Source organism: Paramisgurnus dabryanus, chromosome 7, assembly GCF_030506205.2.
Source record: "Paramisgurnus dabryanus chromosome 7, PD_genome_1.1, whole genome shotgun sequence".
In the NCBI taxonomy this organism is placed as follows: domain Eukaryota; kingdom Metazoa; phylum Chordata; class Actinopteri; order Cypriniformes; family Cobitidae; genus Paramisgurnus; species Paramisgurnus dabryanus.
Genome location: NC_133343.1, coordinates 32855386 through 32877900, shown reverse-complemented (window position 1 = coordinate 32877900; position 22515 = coordinate 32855386). Strand labels below are relative to the sequence as shown.

At 36.8% G+C, this 22515-nt stretch overlaps 1 protein-coding gene across 1 annotated transcript in view; it reads left to right on the top strand.

Annotated features, from left to right (window-relative positions):
• angpt4 (angiopoietin 4) overlaps positions 1-11216 on the top strand; it is a 48519-nt gene extending 37303 nt beyond the window's left edge. The window contains exons 4-9 of the mRNA XM_065279589.2: positions 658-890; positions 2796-2908; positions 3055-3156; positions 4732-4898; positions 6480-6610; positions 9388-11216. Coding sequence (XP_065135661.2) covers positions 658-890; positions 2796-2908; positions 3055-3156; positions 4732-4898; positions 6480-6610; positions 9388-9548 — 907 coding nt within the window. The 3' untranslated portion in view covers positions 9549-11216. The remainder of the gene's footprint in view (positions 1-657; positions 891-2795; positions 2909-3054; positions 3157-4731; positions 4899-6479; positions 6611-9387) is intronic.
• The last annotated feature ends 11299 nt before the right edge of the window (positions 11217-22515 follow it).

The following is a 22515-nucleotide window of genomic DNA, read 5'->3' as shown; positions in this document are numbered from 1 at the left end:
ACAGACAGACAGACAGACAGAGAAAGAAGATAGAGCGATATAAAGATGGATAGATAGTTAAGACAGACAGACAGATATATTAATAGACAATCAAACAGTTTGAGCTTTAAAAAAATCCTCTTAAAACCAACATGTTCTGTTTCATATGAGAGCGCCTTTTGTCTCCTTACATCTGCTCGCACAACAGCAGTTTTTCTGCACAGACGGCATGCAAACTAAAGTGACAGCATAAATGCAGTGCTGCCCTGAACCTCTCCCACATTGGCCCCGGGCCCTCCATATTATTGAGCCCCGCCTCAGGAGACACAGCGGTTTCATTAATAATACTGCCGCATAATTTGAGCCGACATTCCCGTCACAAACTTTAACATCAGCCTGTAACCGTAATGACTGGTGATGGCTCAATTTGATGCAAGAGGAACACTCAGCGCAGAGTCGTCCAGCAACTTGCCAAGTTCTTGAATAGGCCCGAGGTTAACATCCATTCCCGCGCCGTCTAAGAAATTGTCCGAAATGTGTAGATGACGACCTCACAAGATGTCATTAAAACAAAAGCCTTGATATTCTGCTTGACCTACTTCAGGGTTTTCTAGAAACACGTTTTCACATTAACCTCCAGTTGATCATTTCTAAATGTACGTGATGTTTCTTTACCAGTCGATTGGAGACTAAAGTCCTGGTGCTTGAGTCACAGCAGAGGAGTGAACTGGAGGACATGAAGGTGGAGAAGGAAAGACTCCAAGACCTGGTGAAGAGACAGACAGCAGCTATAACAGCTCTGGAGAGACAGCTGAGATCAGCCAGCAGTAATAATTCAGCCATGCAGAGACAACATCAGCAGCTCATGAAATCTGTCCACACTCTTATTGACCTGGTGTCTGTTGGACCCGGTGAGAAAAAGCACACAATTCCTGAATACTACACACAAGATATTTTTATCAGAAACCATGGGAAAACGTAAGCACATTTCACACAGGTTTGATAGTAACTGTGAAGTAGTAGCTCAGTGGTAAAGCATAACAAAAGATTGTGGGTTCAAACTCGGGAAACGCACATGGTGATTGCATTTATACTTTGAGGTTTAATGCATCTGAAACAAGGTATTTGCAAGCACATTGATATCCTGTTACATATTATGAAAGTAAAATGGGTTGCAAACATTTGCATGTTGACTTTTAACTCATTACCTGCCAGAAAACTGCATTTTGAGATCAGATTCAGAATGATTTTCAAAACATATAATCATCTAATCGCATGCTCATAATCGTGGTATTACAGATAACCATAAAAACTCATCAGGAACACGGTTTTTTCATGCAAATGTTTTCTCTTAATTGACTAAATAACTTGGCGGGGAAAGAGTTAACCTGATAAGGATCACTGTGGGAAGATTTTGCTATAACACCCCCCCTTGCACGTGCATAAAGGCTGCATAAACGTCATTGTAACTTTGAAGCATTAAATCTTCAAAATATACAGTTATGCGGCACATCGTTTGAAAGCTTAGACTCTCAGGATTCCATTAATAGTTTTATCAGATTTATAAAAGACAGATCACCTGTACCGCTTTTTTCCGTGGGTGGAGCGAGTCACGTGCATGCAACAAACAAAGCATTATCTCACTATCTCTGGATAATTTACGATTCACTACATGCTTGTGTCGTTTATATATATGCACTTATGTGCCGACCCCCAACAAAACACAGAAATTTGATGCAATTTTACTTACCATCTGCGACTCATGACCCGTTTGTGAGGGAAATCCAGCGTTAAACATAAACACACACACAACTCCGCCTCTACCCTGGATAAACAAACTACATCTATTATTCCCATAATGCTTGGTTTTTTGGCAAGCTGAACAAGCTTAAATTTCCTTCACAAACAACAGCACACTTCTTTGATGAAGTTGATTTCGTGCCAGCTCTTGTTTGGGTGCGCTATCCCAGGTGATGTGCCCATATAAGGACTTCCACTGCACTTTCTGCACTGCTTATGCAACTGATTCAGTTGTCGAAAAAACTTTGTGAAACTTGCACAAAATACTCTGAAAATGGTTATTTGAACCCTTCCCCATGTTTAGCATGAGGAATCCAACTTTTTAACTGTTAGTTAATAAATCAGAATGCATGAAATACCATTAGACACCCCCCCCCCCAAACACTAAACATGTTCTGACTGGCTTTGTTGCTTTGCAGATGCATTTTGCTTTCTGTACAGTAAGTTAAAACAAACACGGTGTAACATTACAACAGTCCATGTCCATGAGAACGCAGTCCCCAACAGTCCTAAAATCTGGTGGCATATTCTTACGTGACCTCAAATGTCTGGTTAACTAAATCTGACACTAATGACAAATGGAGCAGGCGTGATTCATAGGAATAGAGAGCGAGACAGAGAGTACGAGCTCTTGCCCGTGATGTCTTTGGCAGTGTTTTCTTCGGTCTTGGATGAGGTTCATATGCGTCACAATAACATGCAGAGATAAGCTCCGCTAAATCAAGACTTCAGCGTTTTATACATGTCAGTTTATAAACGTCCATGCGGTGGCTCACTCACAGAACCAAATGTACTGGATTTTAAAAAAAAGTCGCAGACGCTTGATGAACAAACATTCTGTTGGAACAAAAGTGTTTTAGTGACTCACACCAAGCTAGACAATAAGAAGAAAAACTTAATTAATATCGAGAGAGAGATGATGGATTCAAACCTGAATCCACACACCAACATGATATTTGGATTTGTTGCATTCGATAAGTGCTGAACTCTAGAGCCTCTGTGTTTTTCACTTACAGGGTCCTTGCCAAATCTGCAGCGGTTTCGAGACTGTGCAGAGGCCTATAAATCTGGTCACAACATTAGTGGAGTCTACCACATTTACATCGGAGACATGACTGAGCCAACCAAGGTGTGGGATGTGTTTTTTTCACAAGCACAACGTGCTGAGTGTGATTTTGGCTATTAAGATCACACAGCATGTATGGGATTTAATCATAAATCTGAAAGACAATTCGAGCCAGGGATGTGGAAAGATGTGTCTTGCTGTTTTCACAGGTCTTCTGTGATATGGAGACAAGTGGAGGTGGATGGACGTTAGTGCAACGAAGAATTAATGGTAGTGTTAACTTCCAAAAAAGTTGGAAAGACTACAAACAGGTTAGTGTGCACAAACCTTAATGTACACAAACATACACACACACACACACACATGACCAAACCTTTGCAGTGCAAGTCAGCCTGGTTAATAATGTGAGATGACTCCACTCATCCACTCAAAAGTGCCTTAATAAAAGAGAGACAATATGTACTATTCGCCACTAGAGGTCACAAAACAACGACGTAGCATGATGACGCTGTTAGTAGCGTGTCCAGTCCTAAAAACACGGTGGTTGTTGCGGGCAAAAATCCTTGATCTTGCGGCACGTTTTCTTAAAAAATGCGAATACGCGGGATATTTATGCAATTTTATGCAATGAAATTGCGGAAACTTGCCAAAATTGCGGGAACTTGCAAAAACTGTTTGCAGCTTTTTCAGATTTTCTTTGATGTTCACTTCACGTAATTACGTCACTTCCTAATGTTACCATGACAACAGGGGACATGGCTGCGCTTCTGTGAAGTAAATGCAACATTATTTTACTTTCTGCTAAGATATATATGGCTTTTTCCTACGAAAATGCGGGGATTATGAAATCATGCAAGCCCCGCATATTTTGCATGCAGAAATCTGCAATTTATGCGACGAAAGTGCGGCATATTTAAAAAATGCGGCCCCTGCATCAATATGCGGACTTTGCCTGAATATGCATTAAATCATGCAATCGCATATTCACGTTTTTCTGGAGGGACTGACTGTCAATAGGAATCAATCCGAGAGGACTTACAAATAATTTTCATGAATGATGTAATAAAAAAGTAGAATGACCCTTAGACACTTCAAGTAATACTTTAGCATGAAACACTGTGCAGATCGATTTATGTATGACATTAAAGTATCACAAGAATCAATTTTGAACACCTTCACGATATTTTGATGTCACATGCCAATCAGTCTGCGCAGTACATGACGTGGCAGCAAAAGCAAGAACCGAGGATAACCCAGGCATAACACCAATGTGTTACGTTAATAATTCTCACGTTAATAAAATATTTAAAAATAATATCACACTGTACCAATTTTATATATATTTATATGGAAAAATATTACATATTGTGCCTTTAAATGAATTTGAACAGATCACTTCATAGAGTCTGCCATGTTGAGGTCACAAGATCAGGCAAAGACAACTCACTTCAACGTGAGAACAGTCTGCTTATCTGTGATTTGTAATAATACATTTTGGCAAGTTTTCTTGTGAACATGAACCGAACAAACGAGAAAACACAACGTTACAATTATCCTGTCCTGTTTTATAACAAAAAATGTACAAAAGGTCTGAAGAGAACCTACAATTGTAACCAGCTGAAATGTTCAAAATGCAATCACAGCACATTTCTCTGATATTTTGAGTGCTTTAACATGTAGAAATGGATAAACAATAAAATCAATGCTGCACTTTCCCAATGCAACATGTGCCAAGAACAGGAAGAACCTCTTGTTCTGGGAAACAGTAATCATGCTTTGAAACTATTCTTACAACGTACATACAAAAACAGATGCTTTGTGTCAAATGCATGCATTTTAAAAATACATTTTATTTAAAGTGATGCTATATGTTCTTCCTTATGCAGGGATTTGGTGATCCTAGTGGAGAACATTGGTTGGGTAATGAAGCCATTCACCTGATCACCAGTCAAGCCCAGTACTCCCTCCGAGTTGAACTTAAAGACTGGGAAGAGACTACTGCCTATGCGCTATATGACAAATTTCAACTGGCCAGTGAAAAACAGCAGTACAGGTATCAACTGCATGGTAGTTTGCTTGTTATTTAACAATAAAAGATGTTAAATCATCTTGCTAAATTATTTAACCACACAAATATTTGCACGGCCTTACATGCACAGGTGTGGTCATTATTTTGAGTTATATCTTTAAGGTAGTAGAAACATTTTTGTGTGGTGTTCCTATAAATAAATACAACAACTATAATATTATTTGTGAGGGTTTTTTTTACTATAAAGTAGGGCTGCACGATATATTACCGTTATCGTGATAACAGTGTATGTGACAGTGGCGGCTCGTGACTGCTCATCCGAGGGGCGCAAATTCAAAATATGTGTTCGGAGTGTCATGTGTGTTCCTTGTTGTTTCAAAATATGTGTTGTGTCATGTGAACCATGTGCATCACGTGTTTTGTGAAAATATGTGCCTGCTGCACACGCGTCAAAACCGTTTATGATAAAAGAGACGCTCACGTTCACAATATACATGCAAGACACTACCTTAAGGGGCTGGACACACCAAAACTTTTAAACGCGGTTGAAAACGCCTTGAGGACGCCGAATGCCAGCTGTTTTTCAGCTGAGTGTCAGCTTTCTTCAGCTGAGCGCTTTCGTAGCTGTGATACTTCAGCTGCGAGCCGATTGGTTGCTGTGGTAATGTCCCGCCCCTCCTCTACTGTGATTGGGCGGCCGTGTGAGAACTGACATTGACGAGCGGAGCTTTTCTCCCAAAGTTGAATCTCTTTCAACTCTCGACCCTCAGCACCGAGCGCGGAAAAAACGGCGAGCGCCGGTTTTCAGTGCGGAAAAAACCCGCTAGCTGCTGGCTTGTTTGAAAAACGCCGAGCTTCCATTGGAAACAATTGAAAACATGCGCCGGCCGCGGGCGTAAAAGTTTTGGTGTACACAACCCCTAACACTAAACTCTGATTACGCATGAGATTATGCAAGTATCTGGCAAATACGAGCGTCTCTTTTATCATAAACCCTTTGCAGCAGGCACTGATTTTAACAAGACACGTGATGCACATAGGATCATCAGATGCGCAGAACACATATTTTGAAATTACGAACCACACACATGATGGGCTACATGTGACGAACTTCGCATCGAGCGCAGTTGAATAAAGAAGTCATCGGCCATATATCCATATCACAGAGAGTTGCAATAACTTAAATTTATTTTAAGTGTCTATCATTTGTGTTATATGCTTAGATTGTCCAAATTAGACAAATCAAAAGAGACCTTACTAAATAACCGCCAAGTAGGTCTTATATTGTTATACTGTTGGCTGGACCAATGGCGCTAAGTTGAACCTAGTGTCTCAAAGCAGAGAGCGGAAAATAAATATGGCAGGAGTAGAGACAAGCAAGGAAAACTACAGCGCCAAACTTGTGCTTAAAAAGAAAGGTACGTGCTAATAAAATAGCATTTTTTCTAGGGTAATGATATACTGGAAGAAATATTGTTTAATCGCAAAGGTCAACAGTAGAATAGCATATTGCATATTTACCGTGCAGCCCTACTATAAAAACATGTAAACAGATTTTAATCTTAAATTTTTGAGAAAACACACTAAATTATTTTCTTTCCTCAGGCTTTTGCTGGGTAGCTACAGTGGAACAGCAGGACAGCAAAGCAGTTTAGCATCAAATGGCCCGGGCTTCAGCACCCGCGATGTTGACAACGATAAGTGCGCTTGCAAGTGCGCCCTCATGATGACTGGAGGTGAACTACATCACATTTATATGTCATAAATGTATTATCTCATTAGAAAACATTTTTTTCCTCGTAGGCCTTTTTTCCCTCCTGGCTAAAAAAGTCGGGAAGTTTTTCTCCTAGGGGGTTTTCCAACCCCGGGGAGTCAGCCGACATTGGCTTAACTTAGCACTCTCTTCTACGTGTTACATTATTAATACACTCGCTTGTTAAGTTTATTCATAGCCACTGTATTTTGCTACTTATGTAGTTTGTCGATTTTTACTGTGTTTTCCCCTGCTTCTATTAATGTAAAGCTACGTTGAAACAATAACCAATTGTGAAAGGTGCTATATAAATAAAATTGAATTGAATTAAACATTTAAATTTTAAAATAAATTAATAAAACGAAAACACAAGTTTTAATTCGTCTAACGTAGGGTGACCATACGTGCCATTCTTCCCGGACGCATCCCGTCCAGGATTTCGGTACGTCTTCCGGAAGTCGTATTTGTTGACCGCATACGCCGTTCAGTTAAAAACATAAGATATACAATCGTAGTTTCATTCTTACCTTAAAATGTAACAGTTGCTTTTCTGTAATGATAATAATAATAATCCTCTATGACGTATGCGGTCGACAAATACGACTTCCGGAAGACGAAAACAAAATCCTGGACGGGATGCGTCTGGGAAAAAAGGCACGTATGGTCACCCTATCTAACGTTTACGCAGACTAGTAGCTACAGCTTTGAAACTAAGAAACACCCACAAAATCTACTCACTACATGTCATTCTTGGCCTTCTTTTTGTTGAAAACAAGAACAAGCACCATTTAAAATATCAGAATGATATTCTTGTTATTTTTATTTTACCACATCATTTAGATAGTTTGACGTAAAGGCTTAACTTTATTCTAGATGATCTCAGTAGGATGTGATCGGAAAACAAAACTGTTATCCAAAATCTCAATCCCTCTAATCCACTGCTGATTGAAGAAACCTAAACTATATCACTTAATAATGTAAAACACAAAGTTCAGGTCTCCTCACCTCCCACGCCCATTGTCCAAACAGTTTACTCTAGGGCTGCTTTTAGCTTCAGATCCCACACCTCTTGGCTCCAAGAAAAACAACTTTCTAATACATTGCGATTGATTTTGAAAGTTGTTGAAGTTAATCACTGTCAAACCAGCTGGCCCTTATGTTTGCATTTCAAATCAGAAGATACGGATTCATCGGTATGCGCATTCCAAACAAAAAGCGTGTCGAGGGAGGTGATACTGATTTAATCGGAGTTAGATCGACCATGTCCCTTTCAGAAAAGGGAAAGTCTGGTTAAAATCAAATAATCACAGTTTGCTATGACAGATATCACCGAGACATCTCGTACACAGTGGGACAGTATATACTGTACTTTAAACAATTACTGTCCACAGAGAAATAAAGAATCTGCTCAAAAACACAGTGGAGAAAAGACATTATACTATACAGAGAACAGGGCGAAGAGGTTGTATAAATCAGTCCCTCCAAAAAAAACTTGAATATGCGATCGCATGATTCAACGCATAATCAGCCAAAGTCCGCATATTTATGCGTGGGCCGCATTTTTCAGAAATGATGCACTTTTGCAGCCTAAATTGCAGATTTCTGTGCAAAAAATATGCGGGGCTTGCATGATTTCATAATCACCGCATTTTCGTCGGAAAAAATCACATATATCTTAGCAGAAAGTAAGAAATGTTGCATTTACATCACACAAGCGCAGCCATGTTCCTTGTTGCCATGGGAACCTTATGTGTCACTTAAGTGACGTAATTATGTGACGTGAACATCTTTGAAAAGCTGCAAAAAGTTTTTGCAAGTTCACGCAATTTCATAGCATAAAATTGCATAAATATCCCGCATATTACATCGCATTTTTTAAGAAGATGTGCTGCAAGATCAAGGATTTTTGCACGCAACAATCACAAAAAAATCAAAATAATGACAATATGGCAAGTGTGAAGAAAATAAAAAGTGGACACGGAAGTTTTTTCATTTGTTTTTGATATCCACCATGCAAAGTTCTTTAGTTTTCTGTATCTGAATACAAAACTGCTCATAATTGCTTGCATAAAATAGACTAATAACAAAAATAAATAATATAGAAAAATAAATAAAATCAGAATAATTGTTTTGTGCTTTTGAGACAAATCAAACACAACAATAATAGCCTAGCAAATATTGAGGTCATAACATAATAATTGCCCTTGGCTTTGTATTGTCGGCAGAATTTGGCACTTGGTAAAAACTAATTGAGGAACCCTGGCGTATAGTATGCTTTTTATGATTTGATAGAAATGATCTTCCAGGACAAACAAAGATGTCATAATTGGTAAAATCATGTTCACCAAATTGGCAGTCTTGCAGAAAGGCCATGAGGATAATAGCAATAAAGTCTGGACAAGTTTGAAGATTATTTTGGAGAAATAACAGCTAATACAGATGGAAGTTTCTGTCTGAACACAATAATAACATGAATATTGTATAAATGCAGAATAAACCACTGACCTTATACCTCAAAGCAATACTCTAATCCAAAATCTGGGTTATTTTAAACCCAGCGTTGCGTAAAAAAGGAATTATGGGTTGCAATACAGTATGCTGGGTAGTTTTAACCTATTGTAGGGTCAAATATAAATAATTTCTGGGTTAATTTGACCCAACGGTTGGGCTTGTAAATACAAAGAGGCATGCACAATGAATGATAGTTATTGCTTTTACAGGTCTCTAAATCTCTTCTCAATGTATCTTTTTTCTGTAAAGGTTGGTGGTTTGATGCATGTGGTCTCTCCAACCTAAATGGAATCTACTACACAGTGGGTCACAACATCCGCAAGCTGAACGGGATCAAGTGGCATCACTTCAGAGGACCGAGCTATTCGCTCCAATCCACTGCCATGATGATCCGACCATCTGACTTCTAATGCGGAGATTTGTCTATCATCACTGTGTCACATTGAATGATGGATTGTACTTGTTCGAAGACTTCCTGGGAAGCATCAGAGTTGAAACTAATATTTTTAAAAACAATCAAATGGTGATGTTTTACAACGAACCAGAGAGGACAAAAGACATCAGAGTGAAAATTTCACCTCATTTCCACGTTGCAATTTCTCGCTCACGCATGCAAACACACCTTAACTCTCAAAACTTTTGTATTCTGGATGAATGTGTCCTTTACAGTTTGAAACGATGACAACTTTGCTTTGACAAGGATCGAAGGTCATTGTTATGACATCAAAGAACCTTGAGAACATCAGGAGGACTAAAGAGAATGCAAACCCATGTTGGTTATCAACAAAAGACTCAATGAGGCTCCTCGTGTATCTGAATCCAGGCAAAGCTGTCCAGAGGAACACCAAATGTACCTTCATATTTGACTGGTTTTACAGTATTGTCCAAAAGTTCACGATAGATAGATAGATAGATAGATAGATAGATAGATAGATAGATAGATAGATAGATAGATAGATAGATAGATAGATAGATAGATAGATATGGTGTGTGTCTAAATAACTGGATATTTTTATATTGTGCATTTTATGCTTTTTTATGCATCTACAAGGGTAACTATATTTCTGTCAACTATGTAATGATAAAGTTAAAGTCGACAGCTTATACCTAACTACAAGAAATAACTGGTTAGCATGTACCAATTAAGCCCTAAAGTTGTGCTAACCGCAACACTGCCATTTAAGTGAATGCAAATGGTAATGTTTCTGAGATAAATGGAATATCACATGAGGAAAATAGTGGGCATGGCTTGTGTTTATCGACGTTGGATATCGAAAAGTGCGCGTTTCAGTCCACCTCCACCACCAGGCCAACTCACAGCAGACAATTGGAGGGGGCGGAGTTAACAGATGCCCCGCCCACTTCATTAATCTGACCTCATCAGAGAAGGATCGCCAGAGGAACATTTCAGATTTAATTTAAGTTTATGAGGGCACATTAATTAAAAAAATAAATTAATAATAATAGCCTACGTGAATAAATTGTTTTAAAATGAAAACAGCCATATTACAATAAAAAATAAAAATGGTCAGTTTTCATTTCATGGGGACTTTAACTCTTGCTCATTCTTATTGGGTTGCTACTGTACCTGATTGATAACACATCCGTATGGACATTTAAAGGTAACCCTAACAATGCTGAAGTTTGTTACAACCATCGCAAATGGAGACCTTAAATATGTACAATGGAACTCTATGCTTGCAATATGGTGGCTAAGCATTCACACCTGCTTTTATTTTGCATACTTACACAAAGTATGTCTTGGCCTTACTTGTGTGATTTGTACTGTATGTTTGTGTGTTTGTGTAAAAGAAAGATACTATATTTTGTTTTACTTTACATTTAGTGTGATCTGTTTTTACCATATGCAATGATGTTATGTATGTTTGAAGGATGCACTTTAAAATGCAAAATATGTGGGTCATCGGGTTAGACAGCAGATATAGCGACTCTCTCTACAACTGTTCGATAATAAATAAAGCTATTTGTTGCTGCTGTCGTATTTATAGTATAACCTTTTGACCATAAACCTTTCAACATGTATTATATCTTTTTGGCAATAAACCTTTCATTGCCTATCATTACTTTTTCATTATGAACATAAAAGATTGGTTCTGCACTCAAAGTGGATAATAGCTTTTCAACAGGTTGAAGTTTGTTTTATTGCCTTGAACAAAAGTTTAAACGCCAAAGGCTTTCCTGTCTCTTGTGATCGAGCTTTCATGTCTTTTTTATATTGAACTAAACTTCACGTTTCTGCCAAAAACAGCAGGATCATATGGAAAAGATTCCCTCTGTAAATGGCAGTTTGTCACGATAAATATACATTTTTTGTTTTGTGAGGTCTGCAGGAGCAATAAAGTACTTCTTATATAGATAGGGTGTGCATTCCTCTGTGACCTCTTAATAGGTTTCATACCACATATTTTACCTAACACCTCACTAAAGTCATGCTCAGATCATAAGCAATACATACGATCTGGAACTCAGTAAAGATGAGTAAGAATGTGTTATCTTACAGATATCACGACTGCTTATATTTCTCAATCATTCACAGATTTCCTAACATGTATAGACAAGTCCAGTAGTCTTGTGGTTGTCTGGGCTGGAAACCAAAAGTTTGCAATTTAAACCTTGCAAAAAGCTAAAAGAAATATTCATGCATACAACTTAACCTGCATTGACAGTCTGTAGCATCCAGTAAATTACCAGAGTACTGTAGTAGGCACAGTAGGAGAATTAAGCTATTAAAAAATAAACAAATCACTTATTTTAGAATGAAAACTATTATGTGAAATGGGAATTACATACCTGTCCTACAATAAGCAATTTCTTTATAACAGGTGGTTGATGAGGTGAATTTGGTGATATCCAGGGGTCAGGATTTAACTGGTTTGCAAGATTCAAAACTTATCAGGTTTGGTAAGTTCAGAAGTTAGCACCTGTCGACAGATGCCATAGCCACACTAAATTTACACTGGTAGTATGCAGTGCACATTTTACACTGGTGATTTTGCAGTGTAGGCTATTTAAAGTTATTCTGAGCAGCCATATATTCCAAGTAAATACAAATAGTATTACAAAAATATTATACAACTTGTAATACAATTAAAAACAATATAAATATATTATAAATTACATTGTTGCAGATTTTAAAGTTAAATTACCAATTTTTGTGATCTACTGCCTTTGACGTCAAAACTTAATAACTCATGTACAAATAGCAAGATGCTCGATTGCAAGTTCCAAGCAGCCATCCAAATTCTTGATCAAAGTGTTTATCATCATACGTTTGACGTCTACATGAACTAGCTTTACACTTTGTCACAATAGCACCTTCAGGATTTCTGAAGAGAAAACGAATATGATATTAAACTACCGCGACAGCAGTTGTTAAGGTAGACCGTACTGTATGATTTCGAATAACTCTCGCGCTACTTTGACGTCATATGCCGGTCAGTCTGCGCAGAGTAGCAAATTTCGAACTCATCTACCGCCAGAGCGCATATGTCATTCTCACATTCCACCAATTAACGAACGCACATTCACTTTACCTCAGTGAAAACGTGCGATTGTTAGTCAGATCCTGACTTGTTAAATCATAGTAAATAAATGAATGACTTTTGCGTAACTTTGTGAATATGTGTGCTCCACATTTAACAGCATGAAGAATAACTTAAATACGTACGTACGTTGTGTAGAAAGTGACCAGTACAGCCAAACATTGAAGAGTTATGTGAGTAAACACACACACAAACACACCCTTAAAAAGTCTTGTCTTTTATTATACCGTACGTCCTGTTTAATTTATGGGTGTTATTTTGTTCAAACCCACTGTAGTGTTTAGTAGATGTACTAAAGATGTAGTAAGTAATATTGAACCAAATAATTAAAGTATACTTTACTAAATTATTTACTGCAGATTATCAGTTTAGTGTAGTTAATATGACAGAATAGTATAGACTTTACGAAGTGTATTAATTACTATAAACAGTACACTTCATTTTACTATAGTAAATACAGTATTTTTGTGGGAAATAGTTATATGGTTTCAACATTAATACACATAATGTACAATATATGCAAGCGCAACTATGGGTACTCAAAAAGGTGTCGTTGTTTGGAGGGGTACATGATTTAGAAACATTGCCATACAGAATGTTAAAAATCAAATAGACACATAAGCTGTGTCCCAATTCAAGGGCTGCAACCTTATGAGCATTCGACCTTAAAAGATGAGCACTCGGTCTTTCGAGGTGGAAGCCTCAGAAGTTCGCGAAGAGAACTGAAATGAGACGGTCTAACCTTCGGAGGACCCATAATTAGCGTCATCTGCTGCACGCGCCCACATGCACGTTTCTGACTTATTAAAGAGTAACTAAACCCTAAACCAACTTTTTTTAGTTAATGATCTGTAAGAATGATGCTTTATTAGTGCTGTTCATTGATTTTAGTAGGTTTTTTGACATTTGGATATAAAGTGTTTCAATACTACAATATATGGTGTAAAAACGTCTGAGTGCTGCCCTCTTCAGGTTGAACGGTGGCTACTGCAGTTTAATTTTCCTATTGGATGTTGGGTCCAAAAAATGACTCGTGACATAAGCAGATTCAAGCTCACCACGCCCTTGTTACGATCTCACCACACACTTAGTTCGTCCCCTCTATCTCCGTTGGGATCTGCCCACTTTTCTTGCATTTTTCAAATATTGCAGTGGGTGGAGTCAGGCTCTGACCAGGGGTTTAGTTACTCTTTAAAATAAATATGACATAAGAAAAATTATTAATTTATTTTAGAAATATGACACGTTGATGTATATTAAACTATTCAACAGTATACCAAATTAATCAACCTAATAAATATACGCAACATAAAAAGATTATTATTAACACAAAACGTAACTTATAATAATAAAACAGTGACAAGAAAAAAATGTTTTCTGATAAATACACTTTTATTTAATAAAGGTTTTAATTGTTTATTTTAGAATATCCACCCATTATATGCAGCCGTTGCAGACGCGCAATGACTCTTGGGATATCCTCGGCTGTTAAGGATCCATTCGTTCTATCCTTAAAAGCGCGGAGAAATGAGGACGCATTTTGAGGCTTCATTCTAAGCATCCTTTGAAATGGGACGGCCTTACTCATAGATATGTATAAAGGCTAGATGGCTCGCCCGCCCTGCTGGCCAATTGAGTGGAACGTCTGCATTTTGGCGGCCATCTTAGGACAGGGCGCTCGCTCACTCCTAGCATTGAGTTTTAATGATGCAGGTACTTTTAAATGACCATAACTTGCTTAATTTTTTACCGATTTTCAAACGGTTTGGTTTATTATAAACGTCAAAGATGTAACTATGACACTGCATACCTATACTAAAAATATATAAAAAAATCATGAAACATGTCAAAGCATCCAGTATTATAGCCACGTTAATAACGTTTGTAAAAAACCAAACCGTTTGAAAATCGGTAGAAAATTGAGCAAGTTATGGTCATTTAAAAGTACCTTCACCATTAAACTCAATGCTACGAGTGAGCGAGCGTCCTGTCGTAAGATGGCCGCCAGGTGATGCCATTAGGGACTCAGCGGTAAGCCATCTAGCCTTTATACATATCTATGGCCTTACTGGCCTTAAGTCGCGCTGCTGTGACGCAATCGGTCTTAAAATACGTCCTTAGAAGGTCGCAGCCCTTGAATTGGGACACAGCTAGTATGTTTATTGTTCTGCAGCGCCATCTGGTGACCAGGTCAGTTATGCACTCACTGCATACAGAAGTTGTGCTTCATGCTTTCAAGCATACATTACAGAATGGATTAGTGCTAAGTATTAATATTGCTGTTTATACAGAATTAAATGATCAGTATTCATTTTAACATGTTTAGGTATGTCTGAATGAAGACTGATCTATTTATAACATTGTTACAGCTCAATGCATAATGTGAACTGAATTCAGTGTGTACGCTACATAAAGACCTGGATACTCAAATCTTCTTTCTGATACTTTTTTTGTTCATCCAGTCTGTCCTCTTCACCCTCCCTCATCTGACCTCATTTTTTATCTCAATTATTTTTGCTCTGTCACTTTAGCTTTTGTTCTCTTGAAGATGCTGGAGGCAAATCATTATAGGTTATAACGTCTCCGAAAAGATGAATTTTTGCCTCCTCATTTTTCTGTTGTAGATACATGCTGTGATGTATTTCTCTTTGACTAGCATTTGTAGCTTTTAGAGGTTGTTATTTTAACTCAGACTTTACCAGTAGGGGGCAGCTGGTCACAGTTGTCTATTAGTAAAATGACCACAAAGATGAACAGGGTCACACACTTGCAGTGGGCATTGTTTTCAGTTCCCCATCATATGTCTTTTCCTTTTTTGCCATGTGCAATTTCTAAAATAAAAACACAGGACATTTATTAAGAAATATTTCAAGTGATTTTGAGGTATATTGTTTTCATTGGCAATATCTTTTTTCCTCTGTAATATAATATCAGACTTTCAACATCAAGTTACCTGTTGGAATATATTTTTGGTGAGGGTCAGGTTTAAATTATTTTTGGCAACCACTTGACACAATTGCTGTTAATAGAGTTAAGCATGTTTGTAACCTAAGTCATTCTTTTAATCTTTATATCCGGTATCAGCCAATAGGTTAAGATAAACACAGATCACCCTGTTCACCTTGTGACCCATGTCCGTGTATCTCATGCGCTACTAATATGAAAAATTGTCCACTATGTTGGCATGTTAAACACTTTTCCAAAACAGCTCTGTTCAGCTGTTCAGTCCTGTCATTCTGAATGCAGGTGGCTCTGTACATAAACTCTCCTGAACCCCATTTGAATCTATATTTGTTTGGTCTAACTACGTCATTTGGTTACACTGGTGTTATTTTTTTTTTACACTCGTTCAGAAGCATAATTTTAGACTTCAGTTATTCCAAGCCTGTTGAGCTGTGTTCTTGTTTAAGTGCAGGGCAGTAAATTTAACATACAGCACTGTATGGCGTTGTACATATTTATTTATTTATGTATTTATTCTTTTGTATTATTTACAACAGATTTAAAAATGCCAATTAAGTTTTCTTATTTGATAAACTATATGCATAACATGATTTACTAACAAAATAGTACTGAACAATACCATGGTATTACTATAGTTCTTTAGACACAGTACAGTGGTCCATGTTGTGTTGGACATGTATCATGCAGGGGCGTCAGTTTGTGTTGAAAAGTGGTGGGTACAAAAGATCAAATGAAAAAACATTACCACAGGATGGGAAAAATATTGAATAATGGCGGCGCATCAAAAATGGGCATAACGTAGGCCAGTCAACAACACGAAAATACTCAGCATAAATCCCTCAACAATGTTGACTGCACATGTAACACCAGCTCCCTGCAACACCAGCTCAACCGAACAGTGCCAAAGCACCATACCGTAGAAAACAGCAGTACGTTAAGTATTACAATTAAATTCATTACATGTAAAAAAAAACACACCATAAGCATTCAACGCAACATATGTGACCCTGGACCAAAAAATGAGTCAATGAATCAACTCGGATTTACAAGTAATTTCAACTTACTATTATTTATCTTGACTAGAGATGAGTTGTTTTAACTACAGGTGAGTTGTTATAACTTATAAATTTAAGTTGACTTTTCTCAACTATATTTTATAAGTTGTGAAAACTAATTTCTGTTGACATGACTTGTAAATCTGAGTTGATTTAACAAAATTTTTTAAGGCAGCAAAGGTTTTTTTACAGTGCATGGTATCATGGTATTACTGTGTATTCTTTCCATTTTATTGAAGATCTAAATACTACTCCTAAGAAGTATGAATATGATAATCATTTCCTAGAAAACAAATAGACGTCATTTCACCATATAGGTTAACTAAACCCTATATAGTCTGACTATGAGTAACTCACTTCTAGCCAAAATAAACTTGAATTTGGTTACATGTCATTTTTGCCAAAATAATTTGAGTGGTATTCAACCATGTAAGCAAAGTCAACAGTGATGACAAAGTGTTTGGTTTAAATAATACATTTAAAATTAAAAAATGACTTCCCTACTTCGTATTTTTGTCTTGTTTTCAATACAAATATCTATAAATTCTTAAATCAATATGTTTATTTCTTGATGAGCAAAATAACCTAAGGAAATAAGTCTAGTTTTTAGACAAAATGCATCAAAGTTTTTACTGAAAACAAGACAAAAATACTAAGAATTTTTTTTCTTGAAAATCATTTTTTCAGTATTTTTCTCTTAAGCCAAAAATCCGCCATAGGGGTAAGAATTTGTTTTTTTTGAATTTTTCTTGAATTAAGTTTTTAAAAAACAAAAAGTAAACTTTTTTAGTAGACCCCATTGGCAGATTTTTTTTGCTTGTTTTAAGAACAAATTCACTTAAATTTTAAATTTTTTTATCTAAAAATTAGCTCATCAAGAATCTTGATTTAAAGGGGCAATGGCATGAAAATCTGACTTTTTCCATGTTTAAGTGCTATGATTGGGTCCCCAGTGCTTTTATCAACCTAGAAAATTTTAAAAACATCAACCCAGTAACTTAGTTTTGGTAAACCATTCTCTACAAGCACATGAAAAAATAGGTCGTTGAAATTTGGCTCTCCTTATGATGTCATAAGGAGCTCTTATTATAATAATACCACCCCTTAATCTGCACTATCCAACCACAACACTGCCATTTAGTGCAGAGAAGAGCACAATTGAGTTTTAATTGCAACAAACCACCATCATTGTGATCAGTGTTTGAATTTCATCAGCTCATTTTGCATTTTAAAGGACACACCCAAAACGGCACATTTTTGAACACACCTATAAAGTGGCAATTTTAACATGCTATAATAAATTATTTATATGGTATTTTGAGCTAAAACTTCACATATGTGCTCTGGGGACACCAAAGATTTATTTGACATCTTAAAAAAGTCTTGTGCCATGGCCCCTTTAAAGGGATAGTTCACAAAAAAATTTAAATTCTGTCATCATTTATTAACTCTCATTGTTACAAATCTGTATAAATTTATTTGTTCTGATGAACACAAATGAAAATATTTTGAGGAATGTTCATAGTCAAACCATTCATGAGCCCCATTCACTTCCATAGTAATCTTTTTCCTATGGAAGTGAATGGGGTCCACGAACGATTTGGTTACAAACATTTCTTAATTTTTTTCTTTTGTGTTCATCAGAACAAAGAAATTTATATGGGTTTGCAACAACATGAGAGTTAATAAATGATGCAGAATTTTCATTTTTGGGTGAACTATCCCTTTAAGAATTTTTAGATATTTGTACTGAAAACAAAACAAAAATACTAAGTCATTTTTTGAAGGTCAAAATAAATGTCTAATAAATGAAACATCATACCTGATTTAGAAATGTCATCATCAAATGTCACACTATAGTCATTAGTAAGCACTCCAGCAATGCCACATTGATTCATTGTGCTTAAATTATACATGAACCATATTAGGCCATGTCATTGTGAAAACGCTTTATATCGCTTGGTATCTCAGTACCATTGTAAAATTTCTTGCCAGTGCCTGCATCTCATGTCTTAAAGCAGTGGTTTGTCAAACAGCTCGGCGTACCCCCCCAACCCCAGGATCAATCTCTTTGCCCCCTCTCAAGAAAATTAATGACATAAAACTTATACTTTTAATTAAACAAAACATAATAAATTATACATTGTAGTGCTGTTGGTTAGTAGCCTTACTGTATGGTAAATTAATGTATTTCATAAAATGTCATAAAACTGAGGCCCCCCAACACCCCCCAGCTTACAAACAATCACAAAATAATACTGTATTAGCAGCATTAATAGTGGTCATGGCCAAATAAACTGTACATTACAGAGATTACTCGAGCATTCTCATACATGGTGTTTATTTAGATTTGTTTATACATGGATCACCGTGGCTAGCTGTTCATTTGTCACGTTACTGACCAACATGCTTATCTTGTTTTATTACGGAAAGCATGCAATGGATCAGGCATGTCTAATTAAACCACGATGAATTATACAGTTGTTATGCAGCTATAGATGTTATGTAAGCCTGTAATATTGTTTCATTAGATCATGCCGTGCTGTACTTTTCTGGTGCGTTTGTACATCATATACATCATATATGTCACTCTATTTAAATTTAGCATTTGTACTCCTCACCTTTAATTACATGTTTCCAATCTGCTGTCCAAGAGGTTATAAAGTAAATATATGCAGTGGCTTTTATGGAAAGATCAATAAATCATTTAAACAGTGCAGGCTGCTTTCTTGGGCCAATCTCTTTATCACAAACATAAGCCTGTGGCATTACATTGATTGAAATAATTATTTTACCTCGCCCTTTGTTTATGCAAATAATAATTAGTAAGGAAAATAATTGGGCTAGTCTATATACATAAATGCTGGGTTATTTTCAACCCAGCACTGGGTCCAAAAAGGGACAAACCCAACCTACTGGTTTGTAATTTAACCTATTCAGGGATTATTTAACCCATTGTTGAATCTAATACAAACATTTAGTTAATTTAACCCAATGACTGGCTTCGTCCCTTTTTGACCCAACGCTGGGTTGAAAATAACCCAGCATTTTTTACAGTATGCTAAAATAAACAATAAAGTTAAAAGACGTGAACATTATATTTATAAACACAATTTTATGTACACAAATTAAATATTTTAAACATATATATAATGTCACTCGAAAATAATGTTAGATCTTATGGCTATACTTTTTAAGGCTCTAAAAATGCTGGGTTATTTACAGCCCAGCATTGGGTCAAAAAGGAATGAACCCAACCCATTGTCAAACACAAACAAAAAGTATGTGGCATTATGGTGATTGAAAGCAATATAAAGGAAATATTTGGGCTAATCTATATACATAAATGCTGGGTTATTTTCAACCCAGCATTGAGTCAAAAAGTAACAAACAAAACCTGCTGGTTTGTAATTTAACATATGCTAGGTTGTTTAAACCCAAAATGCTGGGTTGTTTGCATTGTTGAGTCAAATATAAAAACTTTCTGGTTAATTTCACGCATCGGCTGGGTTTGTCCAAACAGGTTTTGACCAAACGCTGGGTTGAAAATAATTTTTTTGTATAAATATGAGTGAAACGCATTCTTGGACTTTTATTGTAAGTGCCTCGCAGTTAGCTTGATTTTTTTGTTTAAAATTAAACAAGTGATAAGTTTAAATGATTTGTTTGTTTGTAGGCATTAACATTATGTAACAGATGCTGTCAAATGTGCTTAACTTGAACCCAAACTATTCCTTGCTTCACGTGAAATCGTAGTGCACACATACTGTAGGCTACAGCAGGCTAATTGTCCATTTTAACTTATACATTTACGCATATGGCAGATGCTTTTATCCAAAGTAACTTACAGTGCATTACAATCAAAAATTGCATGTCTGTACAAAACACAACCTCTGCCTGTCACTGTTTACTCACTAATCTTTTCTCACAAAATCAAGTCACAAGCCATTGATTTCAGGCGAGAGCATTCGGCAAGGATTGGTTTGTAAGGCTGTAAAATGGTATGTTAAACATAAAAAGCGTACACTGATAATCTTCCAAGCCGTATCAGATACTGTATGTGACGAATCACAATCAGCGACTTCAGTCTGCATGCGGTCGGGGGTCGTGGCACGCACCCGATTCAGACCTGATTGCATCTATTGATACGAGAAGGAATGAAAGCAGAAAAGAAAGAGCGATAAAGGAACTCAGAACTCCAAAAGAGAGGGGAATAGTCGAAGGGATGATGTGGGAAAAGGAGAGCGAGATTTATTTAGAAAGTGTGCATCTCATGCAGGTGCTGCTACGTGCCACATGTCTGAGGACATTTAAAGAATCCTATCTGAGTCACAGAGAAAAATGACTCACTAACACAGCAGTCCCTCTCATCAATACCCAGAAAGAAAAAGAGAGATAGAGAGAGTGTGTTGCCATGTCCACTTAAATGTTCTCCCATATATAAATATTCTGTCATCATTTACTCAGATACAAAACATAAGGAAATTATTAGGTTTATTTAGTCACTGATTAATCTCATATTCATTGAAACATTCAAAGCAGTACTGCTTTTTCACAAATTCAAAAATGCTGGCATGAACATAATGTTGAAAACTAGTCATGAGACACGTGACAACCAATGAGATTCAAAGTTATCGACATGGTGCCATATTTAAACTTACCATGCTGATGGGTGTGTATCCATGGATATTTGACATATTGATCACTAAATAAAAAATGTATTGTTTTGCTTCAGTACACAATAGGTACGTTTACATGCAACCAAATAATCCGTATTGATGGCTCAATCGTATTGAAAAGCCTTCATGTAAACAACTTAATCAATATGATTGAGGTCAATCGGATTCAAATTTGGATCGTATTGAAGGAGGTGGTGTAATTCGATTTGTGATCCAATCAGCAGGAGAAAAGTACACATGTAAACACGTGAATCGTAGTATTTTCCTATTTGGATGCAGAAATACCTTGTGCATATATTTACCTCATCTTTACCTCTCACATAATTCTTGTCACAGAAACGTGCAATTGCAAGGTGATAGCAACACGCATTGTTAAGGTAATGGGGTCACTCGCTGTACATTCTACATACTTTCAAAACATTAGGCTACATTATGCCTTTCAAAAATTGTGTTTCATTGCCTATATCTGAAAACTTAAGAACAAGTTTATCCAACTCAGCTTTTTACATTTATCCAGAGAAAAAGCGTGAAGTCGACGGGAGATGCTGTGCGCTGGGTGGCGTTGCCAAGTCCTGTGCTTTTTTCGAGTTCAAATTTGGGCTACTGTTTAAACTGTCTCCGCTGGTTTTTTCCTGGATTTCGTTCATTAGTTATTGATATTTGGACTGTGAATGGTCTTTGGAATGCTTTTGGGCTAGTTTAAATGTCCATTGGGATGGTTTTACAACGCAAAGCTGGCAACCCTGGCTGTGCGCTTGTGCAGATGTTCGGTTCAAATTATATAGAATGTGCATGTAAAAAGAATGTTTAGGGTGCATGTAAACTGTATCATCGTAGCTTTCAATTGTATTAAATTCAGTCGGATTGACAAAATTTTATTTTGCCTTTGCCATACAGTAGTATATGTGTCACGATAACTAGACAGAACCCAAGTGCAGACACGGGTGTACAAAAACTGGGAATTTATTGTAACACAAACACACAAAATAAACAACCCACGAGGGGGCAAAACAACATATACTGGGAAATAACTAAACTAACAAAGTATACACACGGATATAACGAGGCAATGGAACACGGCATGGAACAATACATGAAACAACAATGAACAGGCAC